The following is a 16,398-nucleotide window of genomic DNA, read 5'->3' on the forward strand; positions in this document are numbered from 1 at the left end:
GTGCAAAACTCTAAAATGACACACAGAAGGAGTACATATTTGAGCATTCTACAAATATTTACCTTTGGTTTTGGAAAATAAGATTTTTTTTTTATTAATGTTTTTTTCTTTCATTTATGGTCATTTGACCACACTTTATAATTACTAAGCACGAATAGTTTCTTTGTATCTCTAGTCTCTGTCAGTCGATATGCCTCTGCTTCTCTGTGTTAACAAAGATTTTCCCCTCTCGGTGATTCAGGTTCAAGGAAGTAGAGTTACGTTTGTATAATGTATATAAATATAAATGCTTTTTTATATATTACTAGATATTAACCCGCGGTACACCGCGGGTCTATAATTTTATTAAATAATAATAAATTTTTTTTTTTAAGATGATCTATAGATATATGTTATTGTTTTATTTGATTTAAATATATGGTATACTGTATGACGATATTTATAACAAAAGATTTAAAATTTGAAGTTTTATTTGTTTTGTTAATATTATTTGTTTAGTTTTGTTTAGTGTTTAAGATTGTATAGTTATATTTTGATTGTTAATTATAGGATTTTACCCGTAGTATATCATACTGTATTAATATCGACCACAAACTCGTCCGCGACCATATAACTCTGTCCCGTCCAATCTACATCATTTTGTCATTTTCCAATAAAATTCAAAGATTTCTAATATTTGAAACTTCATTTAATATCGACCCAAAATTCATAATAGTATTTTGATTGTTATATCTAGGATTTCACCCGTAATATATCGTCCCGTATCTTTTGTAAATATTTATAATGTTTAAATTTCTTATAAATTATTATTAAATTCAACTATTTAATATTTGAAACTTTATAAAATTCCTAATATTATAAATATTTACAACGTTTTATAAAATTAAACTTTTTAAAAAGTTTAAATAAATATAATATTTTACTTTTAATAAAGTTTAATAGATTAAATTAAGAACTTATATTTAAAATGTTTTCTTTGGAAACTTTAATAGATTAAATTAAGAACTTATATATAAAATTAGTCAAAACCAAAATATACATAAAAAAAGTATTAGAAAACATTAAACATGAAATACATTGGATAAGAAAATAAAATATATATGATGTGATTTTTAACCATATAAAACATGTAATTGTTATAAAAGGTTTTAAAAGATTAGAAAAATTACACTTACCAACCAAAACACGGATCCACAGGTTTTTGTAAAAGTATATATCATAAAAACAATTAAAATACATAACATTAGAATAATGAAAATTAAGAATAAGAACTTTATTTTATTAACAAATTCGTTTCCTTTTTTCGTTAAAGAAAATGAATTAATAGAATGGACTTGTTATGTTAGCCTATAAAAGAAAATCATTTACAATCATTATGAGGAAACATGAAATTCTGAAAATGTAAAAAAATATTGGACATTAAAAAATTTGTATCTGAAGATAAGAAGAAGGACTAACTAACCTTTTAATGCATACCTTATTTGATAGTTTCTTTGGAGACATAGTTTCCAAAGATCTTAAAATCGAAAGCTGCAACATAAGAAAAGTAGGTGACCATTAATTTTTTAAAAGAAAACAAACGTGAAATATAAAATGTACTAAGAACATTGTTTAAAAGAAGCCATATAAATCTCTATTACGAAAACGTTTAGTATTGTGGATCAATGGTTGAAAAGATCTTCTTTATATAGATGAATGAAAAGTACTCGAGAAATTTAGGTTTGACCTACAAATTAAAACAATTTTGCAAATATTCGAAAATTATATATTTGATTCCTAATATATTCGATTTTGTATTATCAACTGAATAACGTCTATATGCATGGTGGGATTTATGAATGAGGAAAGCTAATTAAAGATATTTCCATTTGTTTTAGGAAGTTTGTTGAATAATATCTAAACGAAACAAAAAAATCTTTTAAAGATATTTTATGAGAAATAATATATTCGCCAATTTGGGTTGGGGATCAAGTATATGAAAATCTCGTAAATATTATATGTTATATTTATTACATATACTAATTTTCACATTGTAGTTATTTAAATCAAAGATTTTAATGAGTTAATTATGGAATACAAAATATCTATGTAAATCAAAAAGTTTAAAGAACCAATAGCGCTGGAATTGATTTTTTTGCTATAACGATTACTAAAACATTTAAGTAAATAAAGATATTTCGTTATGATTTTTCAGCATATTCGAATTGTTGATTATTTCGAAATTTAAGGATGTTTAAGAAATCATGATTGATTTCCGATTTCATAAATTTTGATTAGAATTAAAAATAAAAGATTTAGTATTTAGATAAGGAATATACTATAATAAGGATTATTAGTACTCGCATATATTAGGAATATTCGTATTGTTAGTTTATTTAATTCAAAAATTATAATTTGCGGATTTAAAGGAAGATCTTCTCGAGATTTTAGGAATATAATCGAGATTTTAGTAACAAATGTGATCACATTAAATTTTTGAAAGATTTGAAATATTTGTGTCCAAATTGTTAGAAACAAATTAGGATAGATAATTTTTGGTTAGTATCTTTTTTAATATTTTCAAATCTTAAGAATTAAACCCATTGACATTATATTGTTGAATTTATTTTTTTAAAATTACGTAATATTAAATAAAAAAATTAAATAACTAACTATTTTCATTTGATGGTGTAGACAAATTATTATTATTATTTATGTAATTTAATTACAAATAACAAATATTAATTTTTATAACAAAACAAATTATTTTCGTAAGAACAATTTTTTCCCAAATCAATATTTTACAAAATATTTATTTTAATCACATTTTCTTTCTATATAGAAATAAATAGTTAAATAATTATTGTTAGAAGTAGTTAAGGTAATTAACAAATATGGTTAGTTTAGATATATTATATATATTTCCAATTTAGGTGTTAATTAAGAATTAATGTGGTTTTAAGACAACATTCCTAAAAATCCTTATCCTAGATCCGAATATAGTTAATCCCGGATAAAACCCGAATCCAAAAGACTTTTTGCAAAAATCCCCTGTAAAAATGTATATGTAGATTAATTGGATGACCCATATATGGCCCAAATCGTTGACTAAATGAACGGAAAACTAGTCTCCATTTGACCCCTATTATAGCATTATGGCAGATGACAAATTTCTTTCAAAACAAAAACTTCATAACTTTTTTCTTTTAACTATAAAGTAAAAACATTTCTGACCTATTGAACCATTATTTCTTGAATCCATAATCCGTCGGTTTAATTAGTAGAGGATATTACGTACTCAATTTATATCTTACTTGTAGATTTGTATTGATCTAATCTAGGTGGATCTCTTGTGTGTATATATAGAGGCGTAAAGCATACTGATGAATATACGTCAAAAAAATAATGGAAAGGCAAATAGTGAAAGGAATTAATACTAATTTAGTGAAATAAAATGAAAATATGATCATACATAACAATATGTAGTTATGAATTAATATATGTAACAATATTAGTTAATACCTACATGTTGAAAGAGATAATAAATTAAACGGAGAACATGTCCATATTCTTTATTAATTCACACCCATTATATTCGTTAGTTATTAACTGTTCAAGAACAGTATACAAATCAAGTGTAGTGTTAATTAAACTAGTTAAGAGAATAATTTCACTTGTCTTCTTCATAATGTATACTCCATCTGTTTCGTTTTAGTTGTCGTTTAAGGTTTTCTCACACAAATTAAGAAAAACATTAAATTTTCTGTTTTACCCTTTATTAATATATTTTATAAAAAAAAATCATTGGCCAAAACATTAAAACAGTAGGGATAAAACTGGAATTTTCACAAAACATTTGCATCGAAAACCTAAAACGACAACTATTATGAAACAAAATTTTAACTCTAAAACGACAAGTAAAACGAAACGGAGGGAGAATTTACTTAATTTTAGTGATTAAGTGCTATAGACATTTAATAATCTTGTAATATGTAGTAGAAAATTAAAGTTGTCAGGAAATTGACAGTAAATTTAGCTGGTCACAACAAAACTCAAATAAATGAAAGCAAGAATATACCAAATAGATTTAAGAATGAAAAAAAATATGGCGATTTATAAAATGAGTTGATAATTTTTTTTTCCATATAGCAAAACTAAAGGCCTGATTGGTAACAGCTGTAGCTTTACATTTTTTGCTGTAGAAATATGACTGTAGGTTTATTTGTTGTGGCTGTAGATTTTAGTGCTATAGTATTTTGGCTGTGGAATTTAAAATTTTGGAAAGTTGAAAATTATGTGCTTTAGAAAAAAAGTTTTCTACAGCCAAAAAAATGAACTAAGAAAATATTTTGGCTGTGAGAAAAAAAGGAAAGCCAAAGCTTCTAAAGCTTGATTGGATGTATTTCAAATCTTTAGAAATTTTTTTGCTTTGTAAAGACTCTAAAACACTTACCAATCAGACTCTAAATCATTCATACGTGGTTTATATTTATTCTCTACACATATAGTAGTAATTCAATGATCATTTCGTTTTGTCAAAGATTGAGAATTGATGTCTATTAGTTTGATGGACATGTCCTCTTTCACTTGTTAACTACATATTCACATGATTGTTGTAAATAGTAGAAATTAATATAAGTTTTCATAGGAGATTTTTGGTTAAAAATGAATAGCAATTAAAAAAATGTCATACATGAGAATAATCATGTCGGTAAGACAATGAGTAATTAATTAGAATGTTCCACTGATTCTTTGATTTATTAACTAAGATCTATCATTAGTTTAATTAATTAATATCAATAATTACTTCGAGATGATTCTCTATTGACAAAAGTGAATGAACAAAAAAATTAATCCAGTAAAGATATCAGAAAGCAAAACCCTAGGATCCGGTCATCCAAGGGAACCACTGAAAGTAAATCTTTATAATAAAGGAAATTAAAATATACTCATTATATGCGAGAGTGTGACATATGTATGTATAAATCATATTTGTAATATTTTATTTTATGCACAGAAATTTATTTTCATGGTCGAAGAAAACAACAAAAAAGGAAATTATTTTTATTTTTTCAAAGAGAGGGAGAGAGAGTGAAAAGACAAGACAAACGTCAAATCGGATCTCTATCTTATCATACGACTGCCAGTGCCTTCTTGTGTTGTCATTTTTTTTCACAAATATTTCCCACTTTTACTATACGACGACACAAATTTTAACCAATATGTATATACATTCTATATCGTTCTACCATTTTTCACATAAATTAAAAAAATAAATAAATTTTATTTTTATCTTTTTTTTTTTTTTGGTAGACTTATTTTTATCTTTTATTAATATATTAAATAATACCCTCTTTCTAATTAATAAACTAAAATAGTAAGAATAAAAAAGAAAGAGAAATATTAATGGATATGCATACACGAATGTATAATTGAGTCTCGTAAAGTTGCACTGTTCTCTCGCTTCTATTCACTTTTTAAAGACGTATGTACCCCTATATTATGATATTAGAAACTTCGTAGATTATAGGTTGAAATTATGTCAGACGGCAGGAGGAGATATTGTGTAGATATTGTTTTGGGAGTTCTGTTTATATTTTTTTTTTTTTGCGAGAAACGAACAGTCGTCTTCTTTGCTTCCTATATGAAGAGACAGAGTCGGCGTTTTGGGACTGTAGAAAAAAGGAAACGACACCACAAAATTTTTTCTCTCTTATTATCTTTATCTCCTTTTATTTCTCAGATCTGGGTTTTTATTGATCTCGATTTGTCTTCTGGTAATCAATTTGCCATTTTTTTCGTTTGATTTGTGTTTCAACGACATGTTTTGCGTTATCTAACTAGGGTTTATGCAATTTTTTCCATAACAGATGAGGCCGATTCTGCTTTCTCCGCGTTTGATAGCTTTTGGTGAAGAACCTCGCGGCGAGAGGGTTAATGTTTATTAGAAGATGCAAACAGTGTGTGGTATCATCAATGTCCTCGACGATGATGAACGGCAGTACATTCTCGGTCTTCTCTCGGTCGCCTGTTGGAGTTTCTGAACAAACCAGCCTGATTATTTAATATCTGTCTTATTTTAGTTAGCAGCTAGTCGTATTATCGACTAACAATGTTATCAATCAAAACTTGTTGTTTGGTGTTGGATGATTATTTTCAAATTTCAAGGTGAAATCATTATCGTAGTTATCAGATAACGTATTATCGGGATACTATTGTTATCAAAACAGAAATGTTGTTTTGATTAATGTTTTAAAAGTCGCAAGTAAAAATTTGTCTGATTATAGTTAATAGATAGCCGAATTATCGCCTAACATTGTTATCAATACATGGAGACATTGTTGTCTTGGGTTTGATGAATAGTTATAATTTTTGAGGTAATAACATGGTCATAGTTAGCCACTAACGTCTTATTGGGGTACTACTGTTAGCAAAACGTGAATGTTGTTTGTATGAATGTTTTTAAAAGCTGTTTTAAGTTAATATATGCCTTATTTTAGTTAGCGCTAGTCGTATTATCGACTAACAATGTTATCAATCGAAACTTGTTGTTCGGTATTTGATGATTATTTACAAATTTCGTTTGATGTTTGGTGTTTGATGATTTTGTTTTACCGTATCTTTATATTACCAATGTCGGCAGAGATATATTTTCAAAGATATCGTTAGCATTTAATGCTGTCGTACCTATGTTATACGCAGTTAACAAATTTTCTGTTTTGTAGGGGTGTTTTCGAATTAAATGCTGTCAGGGAAGAGAGAGGTTTAATTATGTGATCTTTATGCATAGATACTTAATTTTTGGATCGTCTGGGCATAGATATTTAACTAACCCAAAAAGAAAATTAGTCTTTAAAACTGCATTGAAAACACAAAACGACACTCTCTGTAAAACGAGATTAAAACCTTAAAACGATTCTCTTTGTGAAACGGAGAGAGTATATATTTTTGTTAAAAATATTTGGATTTAGAAAAATGGAATAGTGCTTTTTTCCCTTATTTTTCTGTCAAAGCAAAATATGAAAAATCAAAAGGAAATGCATATCATCCCCGCACGTGTGTTCCTGACTGCCTGCCTCATAGTGTACCATTTGAAGAATATCTCATTCGAGAAGGACATTAGATCAACGGTCCATCGGATGGGAAAACCATCGTAACAATATAATTAAGTTTTTTTTTTTGTTTTGATAATAGACATATATATATATATATATATATATGTATGAAATGATCTGATTATAAATTTCCAACATATATTCTGCCTTCATCAAGGGAACATGCTTAAGAATTTTAATCTTTTTTAACTTTGTTAGAACTACTATTTTAATCGAAGTTAAATTGAAAGATTTGTTATAAAAAAACAACTAAAAAATATTGTAGCGGTCCGACAGAAGGACCCGATCAACCCGGCAGACACGCGTCTCCATGCCCTTCGACTCTCCTCCACCAATTTCTTAAGAAATTTCATTATTTATTTATTACTTTTGTTTTTCTTATCCCATCTGAATTAGGAGTGTACATTCCTGCCTATTAATTTGCAAACAAAATGTGAACCAAAAGAAATAAATTAATAATAATTTGCAAACAAACTATTATTGCAAACAAATTTGTTAACATTATTTAGTTAATGTATTTTTAGATAATAAAAAAAATTCACGTCCCCTGTAACATAATCAGTAAATCACATATCATCATGGACATGAAGTTTTTTTCTTTGGTTAGAGAACACTTGTAATCTAAATGAATAACTTGATAATTTATTTTAGTCAACGTACTTCCAATTCAGAACCTCAAAATCATTTACGTTCCCTATTTTCAATCCTAATTTATTATCGTGTAAAAAATAATTAAAGAGATTGTAATGTAGGATAAAAAGTGAGGGATTATTACGGATTTTGCCCTTTTTATAATGGCATTTATGGATTTTGCCCTTTTTTAAATAATTTATGGATTTTACCCTTTTTAACACTTAAAAATGTATGTATATATGATTTTTTTTTGGCAAAAATTCGTACATTATACCAAATACTAAACCCTAAGAACAACTGGAACCGACTAAACCCAAACATAACGAATGAAACGCATGTTAAATCATATTTTTGGAGCCTAAAAAAAGGCAAAATTCATAAATTATTCAAAAAGGGTAAAATCCATAAATGCCAATATAAAAAAGGGCAAAATCCGTAATTAATTCTAAAAAGTGGGGAAACAAGAGAAGAGACGGTCAGAAACGGACCAACGGTCAAACACCAAACCATCAAATCATATTCACTTAAGTTAGTACAGTGGAGACTTTCAATGGTTCTGCCTTAACGAATTAGGCCAATGTTCTTATCCATCACCGTCCTGTCCAGCTTACCATTTTATCCCATCTTTACATAAATTACATTTTAGCAATTTAATACGCATGCATATAGCCCTGAGACCAATTATCCGGGATCTAGGATTCGATATGGGATCCGCTCCGAAAAATAGGATATTCGAATGGAGCGGATCTGGATCCGGATCCGGATGATGAAAAGGCGGATCCGACCAGATCCGGATGATAGAAAATTTAAAGCCGGATATCCGGATCCGGAATATTTTATATCAAATAATATTTTTAAAATATTTTTACTATTATTTTATTATTTTATATAATAATAATATATTTTTCTAATATTTTTAATTATTTGTTTTAAAATATTTTCCTTCAAATTTTATATTAATACAACAAATTATATTAAAAAAAACTCGGATTCGGATATCCGAATCCACCGGATCCGGGTTTTTATAGATATCCGGATTCGGATATCCGAATAAAACGGATTCTGATCCGGATAATAAAAAAGCGGATCCGAATATCCTAAAAAAGTCGGATATCCGGATCTGGCCCAGACCTAGATATGGGTTCGAATAGTGATCATGGTTGGTCTGTTCTTTTCTGCGATAAATGTGGTGAATGCTTTTTTTAAAATAAAGTTTCATGGACGTGTCGTGCTATGACGATGGCACACATAGAAATGCGACACACACAATAAAAACATATATATGTATATATGGTTGATCCAAATTAACAATTTTTTTTTTTTAACATCTTTGTATCGATAAGATCCGATCTATAGCCAATTCCTACTACGCGGGGTAACACGACTTAGTGGAGTCAAACTCCGATGAGAAAGGCGGAGTCAAATAGACTTAACCACTTGATTAAAGACACATCCTTTGATCCAAATTAACAATTATAAGGTTTAATGTTTAAAAAATTGGTCGAAATCAATTTTGCTAAATTTCTCTACCCTTATAGTGCACCGTTTTAAATCGTTTGACTGCATCACTATGTGTATATTAAATGCACCAACCACTTATTTTCTTATGGTATCTCCCTAAATCAATTTGTTTGCATCGAAAGCCCTCATTTTATTAGCATTAGGTGACGCACGAACCCATGTATAGATGTCTATATGTATAATATTATATCGTCGATTAAGTTTCACATATGTCGTGAACCAAGCCAAAAGACAGTTTCCAAAGGCTCTTTTTCTTGATTTTATTTTCCTTGCAAACTAATTAAGTACGTGATTATGTATACGACTAAGTGTTACGTGACACACGGGGTTGATTTGGGTCCTTACTTAGTCGGCAGCTAATGATATTTACATATCTTATGATTATTAAATACTTAATGAGTTAATTTCTAATTTTTAAATTCACAAAACTAATCATTTCTTCCTTTTCCATATTCCATTCCCCCCAAATGGATACGGCCCATACTTCTATGCTTAACATACCCTTTTCTCACTTTGTCATATCTCTCTAAACTCTAATTGCTGATTTCCTTCTGATGACAAAAAAAAATCAAATACTACAAAACTCCAAATGCTACTAGCCAATAAATAAAAGCACAAACGTCGACATTAATCATTTTATTATAAATTAAATTCGAGACCCCCCGGTCCGCCCATTCAGATCTCTGTCTCTTTCTCTCTCTATATCTCTATCTACCCACAAAGTAACCAATCTTCTAAACACTATAGTCTCTCTCTCTCTCTCTCTTTTTCATCTTCTCCATAAGCTTCTAAAGATAAAAGCTTGTGACCCTTCTTCACTTATAAATTTTTGCTTAAGAAAGAAAACTCTTTTCTTCATCTTCTATAGCATAATAAAATCAAAGGATACGACCTTTTTTTACATTGTTTCTTTTAAAACCCTAATTTGTTTTCCAAGAAGAATCAAAGAAATAAAGGAGCCATGAGCAGTACTTTCGAAGAATCCCTCAAATCTATGTCGTTGGATTACCTAAACCTCTTAATCAACGGTCAAGCTTTCTCTGATGTCACTTTCAGCGTCGAAGGCCGTTTAGTCCACGCTCACCGTTGCATCCTCGCCGCTCGTAGCCTCTTCTTCCGCAAGTTCTTCTGCGAATCTGATCCTTCGCAAACCGGAGCTGAACAGGCTAACCAAACCGGATCAGGAGCCAGAGCAGCTGCAGTGGGAGGAGTGATACCGGTTAACTCGGTCGGTTACGAAGTTTTCTTACTTCTACTTCAGTTCTTATACAGTGGTCAAGTCTCAATTGTACCACATAAGCACGAGCCAAGATCGAATTGTGGAGATAGGGGATGCTGGCACACGCATTGCACTGCAGCCGTCGATCTCTCTTTAGATATCTTAGCCGCCGCTCGATATTTTGGCGTCGAGCAGCTCGCGTTACTTACGCAGGTTCTATTTCTCATTACTATATCAAGTCTCTTTAGGTTACCAATTCTTGTTCTTTAATCTTGGTAAACTACTGTACCGATTTGTTTTGGCTCGGTTGAGATTAACTTAGAAACCCTATTGTTGATAAACATATGAAAATATATAGATAAGAGTTGTTATTGACTTGATTTCATGTGTAACTGAGCTTAAAGATTGCTTGCATTGCACGTACTGCAACTTTCTTTCCAGATTTAGACGGCAATGGACTGATATGTTTGTGTTGCACACCGAGAACTTTCCTTGAAATGGAAACTTTTTGATGGTTTTTTTTTTTTTTCCAATATAAACCCTCTTTATTTAATAGAAAATATCTTTGAAAATAGTAACTTTGAATAATAACAGTGATTTTATTAGTATCCCCCAAAATTGAGAAATGTCTTATGACTCTTATAATCATTCTGCGATTTTGCATGATTTTAGTAATCAGATATTTGTGAGGATCGCCATTTACGTTTAGCATTCCCGCGCGCAATTCCTCAAATGCAATGACCAAATTTGGAAGAATTTTATCATTTCCATAGGCTTTTAACTAGAATTTCGTCGCTTAAATTTTTTGGCCATTTCGTTTCGTATTTTTTTCCACAATCTTGGGCTTTCACACAATGATATCAAGGATGAACAAAAATGTTCCTCTTCTGTTATAGTCTTATCTTACTTTCCTCATTTGGGTTTATATAAAATGAAAACCCTTGGTGAAACGACTCCTTTATAGTGAACATGATATTCATCCAATGAAATGGATAGTGTCTTTAAATTCAATATTGTTTTAAAGCCATTTGTGTTTTTCTTTTTCCCTCACAGAAACATTTGACAAGTATGGTGGAGAAAGCCTCCGTTGAAGATGTGATGAAAGTGCTGATAGCTTCAAGAAAGCAAGACATGCATCAATTATGGACCACTTGCTCTTACCTAATCGCCAAATCCGGTCTTCCACAAGAGATTCTAGCCAAACATCTCCCAATCGAACTTGTAGCCAAGGTTGAGGAGCTCCGTCTCAAATCTTCAATGCCTCTTCGTTCCCTAATGCCTCACCACCATGACCTAACCTCGTCTTTAGACCTCGAGGACCAGAAGATCAGGAGGATGAGACGTGCATTGGATTCCTCCGATGTCGAGCTTGTGAAGCTAATGGTGATGGGAGAAGGACTCAATCTAGATGAGTCCCTAGCTTTGATTTACGCCGTTGAGAATTGTAGTAGAGAGGTTGTGAAGGCACTTCTTGAGCTTGGAGCAGCCGATGTGAACTATCCCGCCGGTCCCACAGGGAAAACCGCTCTTCACATTGCGGCTGAAATGGTCTCTCCGGACATGGTGGCTGTCTTACTTGACCACCACGCTGACCCAAACGTGCAGACTGTGGATGGAATCACTCCTCTCGACATCCTTAGAACCCTAACGTCGGATTTTTTGTTCAAGGGGGCGATTCCTGGATTGACTCATATTGAGCCCAATAAGCTCAGGCTTTGTCTCGAGCTGGTCCAGTCCGCGGCATTGGTTATATCACGCGAAGAAGGAAACAATACCAGTAACGACAACAACGCAATGATCTACCCTAGAATGAAAGACGAACACACGAGCGGAAGTAGTTTGGATTCAAGATTGGTTTATCTGAATCTTGGGGCTACAAATCGGGATCTTGGGGATGAAAATAGCAATCAAAGGGAAGGAATGAATCTGCATCATCATCATCATGACCCATCAACGATGTATCATCATCACCACCACCACCATTTCTAGGTCTTTGTAGTCCATATCATCCCTTTTTGATAACCATCATCCTTTAATTAAGATAAACATATTCAATAACTAATTAATTTGTTGTTATGATCTTTTTTTCTTTATATATGGCAATGCGAACAAATTTAAACGTTAATGACATGGAGAGTGGAAGGAGAACACAAACAAAAGGGTCATATATATTGATGGATAAAAGACCTTGAGCTATATGTTGACTTGTATAAGCTTAATTATTAATATAGCTTTTTTTATTAGCAGTAAGGCCTTGCTGCAATCCATCCATAACTCATCAAAATTCCGTCATTGGATTTATATTATTCTTTTTTTTTTTTAATATCTGAAAATTCAAACCCACACCAGATTAAATTCATTTTTTTTGGAGAAAAGATTCCTTCCAACGGACGTTGAATCCAGTACCTCGACTTAGAAGATTTACCACTGGACCAACACCACGTTGGTTATATTATTCATTTTTCTTATAAACAAACAATGCATTTCAGTGATCTTGACCATAACATTTCCTTGTCTTATAATCTACTTAACCCAAAAAGAAAAAGAAAAACCCAAAAGAAAAAAGGGAAAACGAAAAAAAAAAAAAAGCCAATATTTATGGAAGTGTCAATGTCATCACCACTACAATATTGCCATTAGTGTATTCGAAGACAAACGACATATGATCAGAGCTTGTAACTTTGTAGCCATTATACGAAAATATTAATTTCTCTTACTTTTTAAAAAAATTGGTTGAAAATATAAAATTCCGCAATAATGAAATAACAATTCTTCTGCTGCCAAAAAAATAAAATATTTAGGTAAAATTTGAATCTTGAAAAGCTTTATGGCTATATTGAGATTTTTCTCAAATATAGAGGACTACTCTACAAAACTTTTGAAGCACTGTATAGAGTTTACAACCTAGTCCTTTAGAAGAGAGGAAATTCTCTTTGACTTGGTCAGTCTAACCGTCTCTACAGTTACTCATGGATTAGATTCGCCTGAGCGTCTCCGTCTTCCGACGCCGAGCTATCTCCGTCAATAATGTCCTTTTCCGGCGAATCCAATTGCACGCTCTCCGGAGTTTCACTTTCGTTTGGGCTATCTTCCAGATCTTGATTCATCCTCAAATTCTCTCCTCTTACGAGATTCAACACGAATCCGTTGTGTGTTCTTCCCGTCTGCAGATAATCGCCTTCCGTGACAGTGATGCTATGAGAAGACGAAGAAGCAGCCATAATCGAATCGTTCTCCGAAGCTCTAATCTGTTCGGGATCAACGGCGTCGAGATTCTGGACGTAGTCCGTGAACATCTGAGCAGAATTGGTCCTCATCAATGGTCCACCAGATCGAGTCCAGTCTTCAGCTTCTGGAGAATCACATTCGCTTCCTGCGTCATAGGAATGGCTTAAGTTGCTGGTTCGATTACTATTCCTCCCGGATCCAACCACGATATGCTGGTACAACCGTGAAGCTTCAGCTAGTACATCATCGTCGACGGATCCGGATGAGTTCTGACGAGCTATACAGTTCCAGGAAGGGATTCTTTTGGAGGCGTTGAATCTATTGGTTCCGGCCAAAAGGTGTTTAGATGGCGGTGAGGATGAGATGGCAGAGAAAGCTGCGGCTCTTTCTGCGCTGCGTTTTAGGCGGCGCATGTGGTTAAGAACGGCGACGCATTCGTCGAGTGCTAGTTCGATCCCGAAGTTTGCTTTGATTACTGCGAGTTTCTCCCAGGTGCATCTCCTTCCTTGATTTGCCGCCTTTTGAATCTCTACATTGCTTGGGTTCTGTATGATCTTCAAGTACTGTATCCAGAAACTCAATACATTAATAATTGGATAAAAGAGTGAGGAAATTTGCTTGTTGGAATCATTGTTTTGTTTACCTGAGAAAAAGTAGCTGGCATGACGATAGTGACATCGCCTTCCCATTCTTGAGCAAATAGTGAAGCTACTTCTCGTAGAGGAAGCCCGAGTTCTAGTACTTGATTACATCTATGCTTCACTTCCATCTCCGCGAGTTGCGCGAGCTTTGGAGAGATTAAGAGATCGAATTAGGCACTGGAATATAAGCATTGAGGATCAACTAGATATATATATATATATATATTATACCTTTGCCGCAAATCGACCTCCACAAGCTCTTACAAACTCCTTCATCCTCAAGAATGGTGCTATATGAGGGTTGGCTTGACTGACAATGAAATGGTTGACATTGAAAAGCTCTTTGAGTTGTATCATCGGTAAATCCATCTCCAAACTACCGTCCCTCCAGCGCCGAACTGATGCTGAGCCCTCTTCAGGATCTAAGTTAAAAGGTGGGTGATATGGAACAATCTCTCCAGTTCTATCTTTGGCCATGAGTTCTTGAGCCTCGAAAAGACCTGGGAAAGCACAAGATGCAGTCACTGCACTCCATATCACAACATGAGGCGAAGTCAGGTAATTGAGACATCTAGGCGGCTCGTGTTTCCTCAGGGAACAAACTGTTATCCCTAGAATCCGTCCTGTAATATCGTAAGCTTCTTGGAATGTGAGATTGTTGGTGAGATTCCTCAACTTCCATTGCAAATGCCGGATCTCATGGACTGCGCCTTGAGTCATAACCCGTTTCACAGTAGTGAAAATCCCTCCCATCTGATCAAAGAACTGCAAAGCATGCCAAGAGCCTTCAAAGAAGCTCTGTAACTCAGGCCATGACCTTGTCCCCACAACCGCACACATTACAGACCCCACACTTGAACCGGCTATAATTCTCGGCAAGAGCTTATGTTCCACAAGCGTCTTGACCACACCAAGATGGAAAGCCCCTAGAGAAGCTCCTCCGCTCAGAAGCAGAGCCGTTCTTCCATATGCGTGTCTCGTCTCATGCATAAAAGAGAGTTTCTCCTCCAGAGAAAGCTCTTCAGTGTCCATGTCGCAAACCATCCTAAGCTGTGTAGAGACCTCATCGATATACTCTTTGATGAGTCTCGGTACGTGAAGCCTTCCCTTGTGAAGCTCAGGGTTACACATATTACCTAAATTTCTCACAAGATCAGCTCTCATACAGAAGATAATGTCTCTCAGAGAGCCCTCATGACGTCTATGCTTAAGCTCCTCAAGCTTATTACTCACGAGCTCCACATCAAAAAGATCTGTCTCGTTCACCTTCGGAGTCTCTTTATCGAGCATCTTTGCGGCGTGAGACCATTCCTCGTACGTCAATGCAGCTCTCATCATGTTCCTCCAGAATTTCCTCCTGTAAGCCATCTCAGCCTTTGCTTTTAAGCTGGTGTAGCGATTCAACAGAAAGGCCATCGTCGTCACCATTACTAATATCCCTTGGGGATTCCTGGGATGTAGTAAGGAAACAAACGGTGATAGTAAAACCCTACCTCCTCTGAGGAAAAACATGAGAAATCTGAAGACTTTGTGTCTGAATATAGAAACGGAGTTGCAGAACAAGATCCGGAAGGCAATTGTTCTTCCGATTATAGTCGTGGGTCCTATAATTGAGAACGCATCAACACCTGCTTCGTTGCTTATATCCATTGTCTCCGACTCAAAGATGAGAACCTAATCACTGGTTTTAACGATAGGCGCAAAGAAACGAACCCAGATGTGTAAGACCAGAATCAGATGAATCAAAAGATTGATTTTTTCAAACCCATTAGAGAAGAGAACGAGAGATGGCTAATCCACCGAGGATTGAAATTGAGAAAGATGAGACAGCAAGTGATGGGAGGCATAGGGATCTGCAAGATAACATAGAAAAAAAAAGATTCCGATGTATAATGGAGGACTTCAGGATTTCGTTACAGAGAAGAACAGAGGAGGAAATTAATTTAAATGAAACCTGAGATTCATTTTTGCTAAGAGACAAAAATGGCGATCTAAGACCCACGCTAATCTTTGGACTTTCTAATTTTGGGAACATAAACTCGCGAACACGACAAATTGAAAA

At 33.2% G+C, this 16,398-nt stretch overlaps 2 protein-coding genes across 2 annotated transcripts; one reads left to right on the forward strand and one right to left on the reverse strand.

Annotated features, from left to right (window-relative positions):
• The first annotated feature begins 9,220 nt into the window (after positions 1 to 9,220).
• On the forward strand, positions 9,221 to 12,621 carry LOC9312467 (regulatory protein NPR6). The gene is made up of 2 exons (XM_002876353.2): positions 9,221 to 10,680; positions 11,521 to 12,621. Exons 1-2 carry the CDS (start codon positions 10,210 to 10,212, stop codon positions 12,454 to 12,456), a joined length of 1,407 nt encoding a protein of 468 aa, XP_002876399.1. The 5' UTR covers positions 9,221 to 10,209; the 3' UTR covers positions 12,457 to 12,621.
• Positions 12,622 to 13,256: 635 nt separating this feature from the next.
• Positions 13,257 to 16,245, reverse strand: LOC9312468 (triacylglycerol lipase SDP1L). The gene is made up of 3 exons (XM_002878087.2): positions 14,568 to 16,245; positions 14,339 to 14,482; positions 13,257 to 14,258 (listed from the first exon to the last, which is right to left on the reverse strand). The coding sequence occupies exons 1-3, from the start codon at positions 15,984 to 15,986 to the stop codon at positions 13,431 to 13,433; spliced, it is 2,391 nt and encodes a 796-aa protein (XP_002878133.1). The 5' UTR covers positions 15,987 to 16,245; the 3' UTR covers positions 13,257 to 13,430.
• Positions 16,246 to 16,398: the final 153 nt, after the last annotated feature.

Source organism: Arabidopsis lyrata, assembly GCF_000004255.2.
Source record: "Arabidopsis lyrata subsp. lyrata unplaced genomic scaffold ARALYscaffold_5, whole genome shotgun sequence".
Classification (NCBI taxonomy): domain Eukaryota; kingdom Viridiplantae; phylum Streptophyta; class Magnoliopsida; order Brassicales; family Brassicaceae; genus Arabidopsis; species Arabidopsis lyrata.